Below are 14,094 nucleotides of genomic sequence, written 5' to 3' on the forward strand. Positions count from 1 at the left end.
CAACCCCCCCAATCCCATGTCACTGCCACCACCCCCGGAACTCCCCCATGTCACCGCAACCCCCCCAATCCCATGTCACTGCCACCCCCCCCGGAACTCCCCCATGTCACCGCAACCCCCCCAATCCCATGTCACTGCCACCCGCCCCCGGAACTCCCCCATGTCACCACAACCCCCCCAATCCCATGTCACTGCCACCCCCCCCGGAACTCCCCCATGTCACCACAACCCCCCGGGCTCTCCCCATGTCACTGCCACCCCCCCAGGTCACTGTCATCCCCCTCGGTTCCCACCGCCCCATGTCACCACAACCCCCCCCATCCCATGTCACTGCCACCCCCCCCGGGGCTCCCCATGTCACCACCAACCCCAGGCTCCCCCCAGGTGCTCCTGCATGTCCCCGTCCCAGGATAAGTGAGGGTGCCAGGGAGCCACACACGGGCTGAAATGCCCCTTGAGCAGCAGGGCTGACCCCAGCAAAGCAGCCCAACGGGCACTGGGGACAGTGGCTCCAGATGACTGAGCTGGGCTGATGGAGGAGGCTGGGCACGGGGGGTGGGGGCAAAGGAGGGATGGGAGGGCTGCGTGCAGAGAGGTGCGGGGCAGGTCTGATGGAGGGGGAGGGGCGCGGCTGGGGCCACAAAATTCCAGCATGAAACTTTCACAATCAAACCACAAAGTTCTCCAACAGCTGGGACAGGGGGAGGGGCACACTATCCCCTGCTGTTATGCATGCCTGGGCCATACCCACCTGTGCCCAGCCACGCCCACTCCTCTGGCCACACCTACCTGCACCCCAGCCACTCCCCTGCTGCACCCGCCCCCAACCACACCCACCAAGTCACACCTTAGGTGGCTGCACCTTCCCTCCCCCCACAGCCTGTTCACATCTGCTGCACCTTGCTCCGCTCTGCGCCCACCTCGCCCTGTCAGCGCAGCGCTACCCCTGCTGCTGGGTTATTGCTGCAGGCCTGGTGATGGAGGCAAACAGACAGATGTAGCCCTCCAAACGTAGCTGAGGCAGGATGGGGGGGCCTCTGCCATCCCCTCAGTGCTCCTGCACCCAGCCTGGGTGCTGTGCATGGTGCTGGATGGCAGGGGAGCACGCTGCTCGTCTCTCGGCCGCAGGCAGCCTTTGTCCAATTGCAGTCTGTGCAGCCCCACGATCCAGGTGTGTGCAACACACAGGGCAAGGATGGCCTGATTCTGGTGCCAGGGCTGAGCAGGCGAGAGTGACAATGGGGCACCCGTGTCTTGCTGCAGCCCAGCAAGACACGGGTGGCAGCACGAGGGTGGGGACCAGCCTCCACAGGAGCATGTTCCTGGGCCATGCTCCCAGCACCACACTGAGGGGAGGAGATGAGCTGCCACAACCAATTGTCCACCCCTCCCACAGGGGACTATGGGGCCCCTACAGTGGAGGTGCTGGGTGCAGGGACCCCAGCCCAGGGGCAGACGGGCAGGGGGTATCTCTTTCAACTGCACAGACCCCCCTCTGGTGGGGGAGGGGGCATCATGGCTGCACTCCCACCAGCAGGACATTGCAGCAGCACGGATTCTCCCCCGGAGGAGGCCTCGTGGATGCACAGACCCACCCTGCCTGGGGAAGGGGGCACTGTGGCTCTTCTGGATGCTGTCTTGCTGCCGAAAGAGAAGGTGCAGCGGCACACCCAGGGGGTGCTGACGGCTGCTGAAAGCCCCAAGTGCAGTCCATGCTGTCTCCATCTGCCCTGTCCCTCCAGGGGCCTCAGGACCGGCTCAGTCATGGGAGGGGCCCAAGCGTGTCCCTGGCCCTGGTGCAGGTGAGGTTCTGTGGCAGCCCTGTGACCAGTCTCTGGCCCTCCTAAAGCTGCTCCTCCATGCAGCTTGTCTCAGCAGCAAAAAACAGAATCCATGAGCTGGGAAGCTCCTGGTGTGGGTGATCTGTGGGGAACCGGATCTGCCCCCTGGAGCCAGACGAGCCTGCAGGGAATGGGATTCCTTCCCTGGGTCTGGATGGGGTGGCAGGGAACGAGATTTCCTACTCCTTCCCCCTGGAAAACCTGCAGGGAACAGGATCTGTTCCCCACTGGTCTGGAGGGGTCTGTGGGAATAGGACCCTCCATCCTGTGTTTGGCCAGTCCTGCAGGTTAGTGTATCCCGTCCCCCAGGTTCCCTGTATCCTGGAGCTGGACAGGCCTGTGGAAAACAGATTTCTCCCCCCATTCTGGAGCTGGACAGGCCTGCAGGGAATGGGATTTCTCCTGGGTCTGGGCAGGTCTGCAGGGAACAGGATCTGCCCTCACGGTGAGGTGATGGGGAGTTGGGGACAGAGTGAGTTCTGTGCATGTGCATAGCATGATGTCTGGTGCGCTGGCCCATGCTCCCCCCATCCCTTTGGAATGTGTCCCCCCCTCAGAAACCCTCACCCAGTGCGTAGGTGGCCTGGCCTTGCTTTCCCGGCCTCTGACTCACAGTCTGCCCCCCCTCCGCCCAGTCCCAGGCAGGTGCAGCTGTTGCCCTCCCCCCCTCCCCAGCTGGGCAGCTTGGCCCACAGGACTGGAGGAGTGAGTCCCGAGTGGGGGTGGCGAGGACACTACTTTGGCCCCACACCACTCAGGGCAAACAGTACCATGAGAGAGCAGGTCTGACACCGGCAGCCATTTGAGGCAGTGGGACCGGCACCACCACAAGTAGCCTATCAGGGCGCTAACATTCGCAGTGGAACTGGCAGCCCATGTGGAGGGACTGGAACCAGAACCAGCAACCTGCTGGGGTCTGAGAATGAAGCAGCCTGTGGGGGTGGCAGATCCAGCCCTTCCGCCCCCGCCCCTGCAGTGCCTGGAGGCTGCAGAGAATAGCAGGAGGGGCTGAGAGTCCATGGGAGCCTGGGGCTAAATCCTGAGCTCAGCTTCCTCAGGGAGCTCCAGCGAGTGCTCGGCGCTGATGACGGAGGCCGAGGGCCCCTGGGAGACACCAAAAGGCGACACCACGGGGGAGCGGGCGGCCAGTGGGGACAGCGAGGGCGAGAAGCTGGGCGACATGGCAGAGGAGGAGATGGACCCCTCGTGGCTGATTGGTGAGCGGCGCAGGGAGGACAGGTGCGGGAAGGTCCTGCCCACTGCTGGCTTGGGGGGCACTGACTTGGCCCCGGGATGGGCCACCGAGGTGATGAGGGGCGGAGGATCAATGCGGGGCTTGGGCTCTGCCTTGGGCTTGGCTTGGAAGGGCTTGCGCAGGGAGCTCTCATCCTTGAGCCGGGCGATCTCGGTGAAGACGCTGGCCAGGGGCTGGAACTGGGGGCACCAGTTCAGAAGGTAATCCCAGTTGTAGCTGCCGCGGAGCTCCTCCTCGCTGGCCACGACGGCGGTGAGGGAGCCCTCCACAGAGGGCTTGCCGTCCTCAGGGAAGGTGTAGTCCTTGGGGTGGGAGGAGACGCTCAGGCCGCAGCCCACGCCCAGGAAGGTGCTACTGCCCCCATCCTCGCGGTACAGATGGGGCGGCTGCCCAGGCAGCAGCAGGCTGGAGCCCTTTTTGCTCTTGAACCACTGGGCGCTCTCCAGGCTGGTGGGCTCACAGGAGATGTCAGAGAGCTGGTCAGCGTCCTGCTGGATGCCTGAGTCGGGGCCGCGGGCTGAGATGTGCTCCTGCATGGAGGAGGTGATGCTGGCCACACGTGGGTATTCGTTAATCATCCGGATCTCGTCGTCCTCGGCTGCCTCGGCTGAGCCACGCCCGCTGGAGTGGGAGGGGTCCAGGGAGCCGCCCCGCGGGTAGGGTCCGGCCGACTCGCTGCCATAGCCTGGCAGGGCCTGGTGGTAGATGCGGTCACTGCCGGGCAGCACCGGCTCCTCATGGCCTAGCTTCTGCAAGGAGCCACTCTGCATGCGGTTGAGCTGCGAGTCCTGCTCTGGCTTCTTGTGTCCCTGCTGGTGCCGGGAGCGGACCAGCACCAGGATGATGGCCACGGCGGCCAGCACCACCACCACACCCAGGGAGGCAGCCACAGCTACCACCAGCAGCAAGTTGAGGTCCGGCGCCAGGCCGAAGGAGGTGTGGGTGACGTCGATGGAGACCTGAGCAGAGGCTGAGCGGGAGGAAGGAAGGGGGCTGCGGGCCTGCACCTCCAGGCTCATCTCCCGCGGCTCCCTCTTGGCCCGCCCTGCTGGCTGCGGCTGGCTGTCCACACGCAGGTAGATGGTGCCAGTGGTCTGGTTGACCCCGAAGTACGGTGAGGGCTTAGCTAAAGAGTAGAGCACCACACCGTCCACACCCTCGTCCTCGTCAGTGGCCAGCACTCGGCCAATGCTCTGGCCCTTGTGGGCGCCCTCAGGCACCTCGAAGTTGAAGTCTGGGCTCAGGAAGACAGGACTGTACTCATCCTCACCAGTCACCAGCACCCGCACGGTGACGGTGGCTGAGGCATTGCCAGCGTCCGTGGCCTGCACCAGCAGCTGGAAGGCCTTGGCACGCTCGTAGTCGAAGGCGAGGCAGGAGCGCAGCTCCCCGGAGGTCCGGTTGATGAAGAAGACATCCCTGCCCTCAGGGGGTCCCAGCTCCCCCACTGCCTGCTCCAGCACAGCGTAGCGCAGCTCTCCGAAGGCCCCAGTGTCAGCATCGATGGCATGCAGAGTGGTGACCAGGGTGCCTGGCGGCAGGTTCTCCCGCACGCTGGCACTCAGTGTCTCCACCGGGAAGTAGGGTATGTTGTCGTTGATGTCCTTCACTTCAATGGTGATTGGCACCAGGGCGAAGTGCCCGCCGGGGCCATCAGAGGCCTGCACCACCAGGCTGTGCAGGGCCTGGGTCTCTCGGTCCAGGGACTGTGCCAGGCGCAGGGCGCCTGTGGCCTCATGCAGCTGGAAGAGCCTGCGCTGGTCGCCGGAGCTGATGCTGTAGTGCACCTGGCCATAGGAGCCCGAGTCGGCATCGTGGGCCGCCAGCCGCAGCAGCTCAGTGCCCGGGGGGGTGCTCTCGCTCACAGCTGTGTGGTACTCGGCCCGGGCAAAGACTGGCGGGTTGTCGTTGACATCCAGCACGGTGACAAGCACTGGCACGGTGGTGCTGCGCTGTGGCACACCCCGGTCTGAGGCTGCCACTGTCAAGTTGTAGATGGGGATGGCTTCGAAGTCCAGCGCCTCCACCAGCACCAGGGCTCCCTGTGTGCGCAGGTGCCCCCGAGACCAGCCCATGTGGCTCTCCACCTGGAAGGCATTGCCACTGTTGCCGCTGACAATGGTGTAGTCAAAGCCGGCGTTCTCCCGGGACAGGTCAGCGTCACCCGCCTCTAGCGTCAGCACGGTGGTGCCCGGGCGCAGGTCCTCAGGGATACAGGCATTGTAGTGCGCCTGCTGGAAGGTAGGGCTGTGGTCATTCACATCCAGCACCTGGATCTGCACTGTGGTCCAGGCCGAGAGGCTGGGAGAGCCATGGTCACGCACCTCTACCACCAGGTCCAGCGTGGGCTGGTTTGCATCCAGCTCCACCCGGCGGGAGGCGAACAGCGTTCCTGCATGAGGACAAAGTTAGTCAGCACAGCCCTGGACTGGGGTGCGGAGCCTGCCAGGCACCAATGGACGAGCATAGGGGTGGGGAGAGTGTTGGGAGTGGGGGAAGGTGGAGCGAGAAGCCACCCCCACCCCCTGGGGGTGCGGAGAGTCAGGGGACTTATTAACCTCAAGGCAAAATAGGGAGGCCAGACCCACTCCCTCTGGTGATGGGGGTCACAGCTGGGGGGAAGTCAGACAGCTCCAGGCTGTGGGGCCCCAAAGGGGATGGCTCTGTCTCCAGGAAGCCAGTTAACAGCTCCCCATTGCTGGAACGGGATGGAGCTGCTTTTCTCAGGGCCTAGGCACAGCAACACATTCCCACCTACCGTTGCTGGGGTTGATGGAGACATCGGAGCTGGGCACAGCCAGGTGGTAGGTGAGCTCCCCATTGCTGCCAGAGTCCCTGTCTGTGGCACTGACCGTGAGGATGGTGCTGCCTGCTGGCGTGTGCTCCAGCAATGTCACCTGAAAGGGAAGCAAAGCCCAGAATCGTCAGACACCTGGGAATCATAGAACTGGAAGGGACATCGAGAGGTCATCTAGTCCAGTCGCCTGCACTCATGGCAGGACTAAATATTATCTAGACCATTCCTGACAGGTGTTTGTCCAGCCTGCTCTTAAAAATCTCCAATGACGGAGATTCCACAACCTCCCTGGGCAATTTATTCCAGTGTTTAATCACCCTGACAGTCAGGAAGTTTTTCCTAATGTCCAACCTAAACCGCCCTTGCTGCAATTTAAGCCCATTGCTTCTTGTCCTATCCTCAGAGCTTAAGAAGAACATTTTTTCTCCCTCCTCCTTGTAATAACCTTTTACGTACTTGAAAACTGATCATGTCCCCTCTCAGGCTTCTCCTGGGGCTCACCCCGGAGCTCTGGCAATGGCTCCCGGTTTGGCAGGGGAGTCACAAGCAGGGCGTGCCTGCCCTGGAAGCATCAGGCTCTGGAGAGAGGCAGGCGCACCGGGTTGGGCAGCCCCACTTGTCTGACCCAGGATGGAGGAACAGCAGGCTAGACGGGCACATTCTGGCTAGAGTGCAGGGTGCTAGTGTGTAAGGCCAGAAGGATCCAACAGATCATCATGTCATGAGCCCAATAACCTGTGAGTGACTGAACCCCCCGAAGGCACGCAGGCTGTAGCCACAGCCATTAACGAGGCTGATCAACGTACAGGCCAACTAGGCACCATTCCTGGGGCCCAACCCACAGCTGTACAACCCACTGCAGCAGGGCTGGCCATGTAGTGGATCTACCAGACCAGCTGCCCATCCTGCTGCTGCTCACCATGACAAGGATTGCAATGCCAATCCCTACCCTTGGTCTGTGTGTCCTGCTGTCATGACGGGGGTGGCCAGGCCCAGTTTGAGTGATTGGCATTGCAACACTGTCCTAGTCAGCAGGTCCTGAGCAGCAGCAGGATGAGCAACCGGTCCCGGTGGATCCACAGCACAGCCCAGCTCAACCATGGCAAAGCATTGTGCGGCTGGGTGTTGTTATTCATAAGAAGGTAAGGGCCCATAAGAGTATAGTGCCTATAGCCCACTGATGGGTTGTTCCAGCCTTGGGCATCAAGGGATGGAGAACTTCTTCCATCACTTCCCCTGGTACTTGATTCCCATGGTTAATGCCTAATGCCCCTCACTGTTAACAATATGCACCTTACTAACACATACTCTGGTACAGAAAGGGTTTGGAAAATACAATAAATGCTGAACAAACGGGACTGTCTAAACAGAAGGCATGGTATGATAATCATACCTGGAAGCACCTCCCTGTAATGAATTTGCTTCTGCAGTTATGTCTCTTAATACACAATCTATGGGTTGAGACCAAGAATTTGGTACTGATGGTAAATCCTTTAAAAATGTGTAACATGCATGATTTTTGGAAAAAACTTTGGTACAGGCTAGGCAAGGCCGGTGCTACCATTAAGGCAAACTAGGTGGTTGCCTAGGGCGCCAAGATTTGGGGGCTCCAAAAAGCGGTGCCCCCAATTTTTTTTTTACAGCGTTTCTCCCCGAGCGCACGGTTGCCGCTCCACTTCTCCCGCCTCCCAGGCTTGCAGCGCCAATCAGCTGTTTGGTGCTACAAGCCTGGGAGGAGAATTAGAGCGGGGGCGGCGTGCTCGGGGAGGAGGCAGAGCAGAGGTGAGCTGGGGTGGGGAGCTGCCGCACGAATCCCCGGGGCGGGGGAACTGCCACGGGGGGGGGGGGGGGGGCACCTCAGGGCGGGGTGGGGGAGCTGCCGCGGGAGGGGCACCTCGGGGGGGGGGGCGGGGAGCTGCCTTAGGGCTGGGGGGGGGCGCAAGGTGGAAGTTTCGCCTAGGGCGCGAAACTTCCTTGCAGCAGCCATGAGGCTAGGAGTGGTAACAAGGAAGCCCTGCAGCAGGTGCAATAGTTCAGTGCTTGGCACAGTACCTGGTAGAGGCCCTGGCTGAAGGTGGGCGCATTGTCGTTGATATCTTCCACAATGACCGTGAGGTTGGCCTCAGTCTCGTGCCGGGAGTCGGAGGAGCGGATGGTCAGGACATAATGGCTGCACTGCTCGTAGTCCAGTGGCGCTGTTAGGGCGATGCGGCCCCCGTAGCGCAGGATGCTGAAGGTTCCTGCTGCGCCCCCATCTGGCACCAGCGTGTAGGAGAGCGCTGGGCCTGAGTCCACGTCGTTCCCTGTCACCTGGGTGATCTCAGTGCCCAGCAGGGTGTCTGCGGGAGGGGTGCCATGTCAGCAGCCCACAGGCTCAGTGCTGGGAGTCCTGCCCCCCTCCAGAAGAGCTGAGAGGGAACCACTGAGGCAGGGCTCTTTGTATGGGGGACAGGAACCCAGCTCAGCACTGAGCCAGAAGGGGATGCCATGTTACCTGGAGCCTATAGGGAAAGGCAGTGACGTGTGGGGACAGAGGGTTAAGTGGCAGCAGATGGGAGCTGGAGTGGGAGGGTGCATGGAGGGGGCTCCTGTGAGGGGAGCTGGGGCTGGTGGAGGTGGGCAGGCAGTGATGGAAGGATAGCCAGGGCTGATGAGGACGGCAGGAGGCTCAAGCAGGAGTGAGTTGGGGTGGGCGGGAAAAGAGGTGTGGGGCTCTAGCTGTGGGGCACCAGGACTGGTAGGGGAAGCAGGGCGAAGGAAGCTTGGGGCTGGCTGACAGAAAGGCACCACTCTGGGATGTGGGCTTCAGCCACCCATGACCAGCCCCTCTCCAGTGAGAGGGCTACAGCCACAGCCCAGGGCCCAGGCCAGAGGCTCTGCAGGGAAGTGCCCTGGTGCCCCCCAGGGCTGTGCGTGGGGCTGCCCTGTCTTGTTCGACAGCACCCGGCCAGTACCCTACAGGAGGGGCACTCTGGGCTGCAGCTCTGTGGTTAAGCTCCAAGTCTATAGTTAGAGTCCTCCAGGAGTCTCTCTAGAGACCTTGACTAGAGCAGCACCCTGAGGCAATGGGACAAGGAGTTGAGGATTAATGTAAATTAGTCTTTACATATTAATCCCAGGATTGCACAGGTAGCAGGGTTTGAGCCCCCACCATGCTCGCCTCCATGCTACCCTACCCCCACCCTGTGCCCCACTTACTCTCGGGCACCCGCACCTCCCAGGGCAGGGGGATGGTGGGGCTGTTATCATTGACGTCCATCACCACCACGGTCAGCGTGGCCGAGCCGATAAGGGGCGGGTTCCCTCTGTCCATCGCTGTCACCACCAGCCTGTGGGGTACAGACAAAGCATCAGGATCAGCATAGCGCAGGACCCTGTGCACCCGCATGCACACTGGAAGGGGATGCATAATGCCCAGAGAGTGTGGGCTGTGTGGGGGATGCATGGTGTGTGGGCTGGGTGCTCAGGGTGTGTGGGGGGTGTTAGGGGATGCACAGAGCCCCAGGTGTGTGGGCTAGGTGCTCAGAGTGGGGGGTGTTAGGGGATTCATGGGGCCCTGGGTGTGTGGGCTGGGTGCTTAGAGTGTGTGGGGAGTGTTAGGGGATGCACAGAGCCCCGGGTGAGTCGGCTGGGTGCTCAGAGTGTGGGGGGTGTTAGGGGATTCATGAAGCCCCGGCTGTGTGGGCTGGGTGCTTAGAGTGTGTGTGTAGCGGGGTGTTAGGGGATGCACAGAGCCCCGGGTGTGTGGGCTGGGAGCTCAGAGTGTGTGTGTGGGGGGGTATTAGGGGATGCACAGAGCCCCGGATGTGTGGGCTGGGTGCTCAGAGTGTGGGGAGTGTTAGGGGATTCATAGAGCCCCGGTTATGTGGGCTGGGTGCTCAGAGTGTGTGTGTGTGGGGGGGTATTAGGGTATGCACAGAGCCCCGGGTAGGTGGGCTGGGTGCTCAGAGTGGGGGGCGTTAGGGGATGCATGGAGCCCTGGGTGTGTGGGCTGGGTGCTCAGAGTGGGGGGGCGTTAGGGGATGCATGGAGCAACGGGTGTGTGGGCTGGGTGCTCAGAGTGTGTGGGGTGTTAGGGGATGCATGGGGCCCTGGGTGTGTGGGCTGAGTGTTCAGAGTGGGGGGGTGTTAGGGGATGCATGGAGCAACGGGTGTGTGGACTGGGTGCTCAGAGCCTGCAGGGTGTTAGGGGATGCACGGAGCCCTGCGTGTGTGGGCTGGTGTCACAATATAACTGCCCCCCCCCCCGCCATGGGGACCCCTGGGTAAGCAGTTTAGCACTGTACATTGCTAACATTTGTTTATGTAGTAAAGTGAATTGTGGGATGGGTTGAAGGTGTGAGTGTGACGTAAAAGGTTTCTTTGCAGGTTACAAGAGGCCGTAGAGGGACGAAGGGAGAAGGAAATGGGTTAATTCGACGCTTCAGCTAGGTTCGAAGATAAGATGCTGACTTCAGTCCAAGGCCATGGCACACAACCGACTCTAGGCTGCCTGCCAAGAAAGATGGGGGCCTGGATTCCAACCCCGAACTGCCGTGAGAAAGGAGGATTTAGCTGAACAGAACTGCAGGGGCTGCAAAATCTAGTAAGACAGCAAAGGCCAGCGAGGGGGAAAACAACAGTCTTGCATCTCTGAAGCTGATGTGTTTTGGGAAAGCTGAGAATGCCACAGAAAGCCAGTTTAAACTGGTACAAAAAGCACGGGGGACAAAAAACCCAGGGCTTAAAAATCCTCTCAAAAGCCAAAGCAGGTCAGAGATCAACAGCGGACCCTAAACGGCTTGTGCACAGGACAGAACTTTCGTTCACCCTTCCCCCTCTTCTTCTTATGTTACACCCAGGCTTGGCCAGCCTTGGGTTGTGCGTGTGTGAGTATGAAATTGGGTTAGGGCACAGGCACTAATGTTTCCTTCCTTCCTTCCTTTGAGTGACGTGGGGAGCATCCAGCACTCATTGCTGTTATTTTATTAATAAAGCTTTAAAACTTAGTCACTTGGTGTGCTCCTTCATCTCCTCCCCTAACAATCTTGTGACTTCAGCCTGATCACCTGACGCCTCAGACAGATTGTAACAAAAAATCTGTCACATTTTTGGTGGAGAATTGCCGGGCGTGGGGGGCCCTGCAAAGCGCACCAACTGTTCTGTCCTTAATATTTCATGTTGGTCTGCCCGGGACTGGGCCTTTCATGTTAAAAATTTTGTAATAAAGGTATGTTCATCCTCAGTTGCAGCAGGGCTAAAAAACAAAAAAAGGTTTTGCATCCCTTTCTCCACCACGGGCGGCAAAAAAAAAATACTTCCAAATGGGTATACCTCCAGTCGTAGTCTGGCAGGGCAATAAAAAAAACCTTAGCAATCCTCTCTCCATGCCAGTAAAATCCTTGGTGCATACACCCTCAGCTGCAGCATAACTACGCATAAAAAAACCCCTTCAAATTTCTCGCTCTGCCCCTACGTTTTTTTTTTTTTTTGCATGGGGTGTATAAAGCCTCGGTGGTAAAGGCTAAACAATACAAAAAAAAGCTTAGTGTTCCTCCCTCTGGCCCAGTGGGGTAACATTGTAAGCCCCGGTGCCGGCTTGGGCAGCATAAAATCTTAAGCAAATACAAACATTTTAAAAGCAGTACCAACAAATGGTAACATGTTTAAAAAACAAAAGGGTATAACTGTGGACTCAGGAGTCCCGCAGTCATGGGCAATGGGATCAACAAGAGGGTCAAAGATAAATGCACAGGCATTAAAAAGCGCAAACACAAAAGTCCAGCTGCCCGGCCCGCTGGGGTCACAAAAAGCTGGTAAACTTAATGCCACAAAAAAGGCAGCAAAAAAACAAAACAAAACCCTGTTGCCTCTTTGAAAGGGGGGTAAAAACCTCTCCCGGTTGGAGAGGGCTCTCACCAAGGTGAAATACAATCCCTGGGGTCCGTGGCAAAGCTTCAAAAAACGTGCATACTTGGCAACATTTATTAAATCTGTATGCCAAGTATAAAAGGCAAAAAAGTAAAAACTTGGGGGCAGCTGTAAAATTAGTATAAACTTTTATGCTTTGTATAATTGTGGGCACAACAAAATTATATTAATTTTGTTTTCATAAAAAATATGTTCAAGCAATATTTTCTATATAAAACCCATCCCTAAAAATATTAAAATATAAGCAAATAGTAGCAGCACCTATGCAAAAAATATTTTAAAGAAACAAACAAAAGGGGTGGGGGCTAGTTAAAAAGCCCACCCTCCCTGCTAAATTGATAGTAAAACAAAGCCTATGTCCATAAAAAAAAACAGTGCAGCAAAAAAACCAAAATCAGGCCCAAACAAGCAGGCAAGCAAAACAAACAAACAAACAAACAAACAAAAAATCGGGCCCAAACAAGCAGGCAGGCAACAAATAAAAAAAATTAAAAACAGGTTAAAAGCCCTAAGGGCATAATAGCAAAAGTAAAAAAAAAGTAAGTGCAAACATAAAAAATTCAAATCCCTAAAATAGTTTTTAAAATGGTAAAATCTAAGTTAATTAAGGTGTCATTTTAAAAAATAAACAAATAATTAAAAATAAAATAAAAAGTTAACTCTGCAAAAGCTACAAAAAATTAAGCAGTTAAACTTTATACAAATATTAAAACAAAATTTTATAAAAAAAATTCTTGGTTTCTTTGCAGCCATGCTAAAAAAAACGAAGGGCCCTTTTCCAAAAAATCTGTCACATTGGGTGCTCAGCGTGTGTGGGGTGTTAGGGGATGCACGGAGCCCCGGGTGTGTGGGCTGGGTTCTCAGAGTGTGTGTGTGTGGGGAAATATTAGGGGATGCACAGAGCCCCGCCTGTGTGGGCTGGGTGCTCAGAGTGTGTGTGTGTGGGGGTATTAGGGGATGCACAGAGCCCCGGGTGCTCAGAGTGTGGGGGGTATTAGGGGAGGCATGGAGTCCTGGGTGTGTGAGCTGTGGGTGTGTGGGGGTGCCCAGTATACATGGGCTGTGGGACAGGAGGGTGCATAGTGTCCAGAGTGAATAGGCTGGAGGGGTGCATCATGCCTTGAGTGTGTGGGCTGTGGGGGGGAAAGGGGGCATGGTGCCCAGAGGTTGTGGGCTGTAGGGAGGGGCATGGTGCCCAGTTTGTGGGCTGTTTGTAGGGTGGTGGTCACAGTGCTCAGTTTGTGTGGGCTGTGGGGAGGTGCACGGTGCCCAGAGGGCATGGGCTGTGGGGAGGTGCATGGTGCTTACAGGGTGTGGGCTGTGGGGAGGTGCATGGTGCCCAGAGGGCATGGGCTATAGGGGGTCATTGCATGGGGCCCATGGGGACATAGGTTGTGCGGGGTCATTGCATTGTGTCCGGTTTGTGTGGGCAATGGAGGGTCTTTGGATTATGCCCATAGAGTGTAGGCTGTGGGGAGGGCTGTGTGTATGGTGCCCAGAGTATATGAGCTGTGGGGGGGCCACGGTGCCCAGAGTTTGTGGGCTGTAGGGCAGGCATGATGACCAGTGCGTGGTCTGTGGGAGGGGTGGTTATATAGTGCCCAGAGGGTGTGGGAGAAGTAGATATATGGGTGATTGGGCACGTTGTGCCCAGAGAGGTTGGGATGGGGGGGCATGGTGCCCAGTGGGAATGGTGCTCAGAGTGTGTAGCTTGGCAAGGGGGGTGGGGGATGCCCAAAGTGTTCAGGCTAAGCAGATACGTGGTGCCTGGAAATTCGTTGTGGTGCCAGCCCCAAGTACAAGTGAGAGTCACAGAGTTTATGGTCAGAAGGGTCCGTCAGATCTTGTCTGAATTGCTGCATAGCACATGCTAGCGATGCCCACCCAGTTCTCTGTGTATGGAGCCCAGTGACTTGAGGTCGGCTAAATTTTGCTAATACAGACAGAGTGGATGTGAAGACACTAAGGCTGGGTCTACACTACCCGCCTGAATTGGCGGGTAGAAATCGACCTCTCGGGGATCGATTTATGGGACGCGACAATCGATCCCCGAATTGACACTCTTACTCCACCAGTGGAGGTGGGAGTAATCGCCGTCGACGGGAAGCCGCAGAGGTCGATTTTGCCGCCGTCCCTACAGCGGGGTAAGTTGGCTGCGATATGTTGAATTCAGCTACGCTATTCGTGTAGCTGAATTTGCGTATCTTAAATCGACCCCCCCCCCCCGTAGTGTAGATATAGCCTAAGAGATGGAGAATTTCCCACTTCCCATGGGCCTTGTTCCAGCGGCT

The 14,094-nt window shown here is 57.7% G+C and overlaps 1 protein-coding gene across 2 annotated transcripts in view; it reads right to left on the reverse strand.

The window, feature by feature from the left end:
• Positions 1-1,271: 1,271 nt before the first annotated feature.
• Positions 1,272-14,094, reverse strand: part of DCHS1 (dachsous cadherin-related 1) — a 119,504-nt gene continuing 106,681 nt past the window's right edge. For both annotated transcript variants that reach the window (XM_054016113.1, XM_054016114.1), the window contains exons 18-21: positions 9,092-9,222; positions 7,946-8,232; positions 5,855-5,993; positions 1,272-5,488 (exon numbers count right to left, since the gene is read on the reverse strand). In XM_054016113.1, the coding sequence (XP_053872088.1) occupies positions 2,874-5,488; positions 5,855-5,993; positions 7,946-8,232; positions 9,092-9,222 (3,172 nt within the window). In that variant the 3' untranslated portion in view covers positions 1,272-2,873. The remainder of the gene's footprint in view (positions 5,489-5,854; positions 5,994-7,945; positions 8,233-9,091; positions 9,223-14,094) is intronic.

Source organism: Malaclemys terrapin, chromosome 1 (assembly GCF_027887155.1).
Source record: "Malaclemys terrapin pileata isolate rMalTer1 chromosome 1, rMalTer1.hap1, whole genome shotgun sequence".
NCBI lineage: Eukaryota > Metazoa > Chordata > Testudines > Emydidae > Malaclemys > Malaclemys terrapin.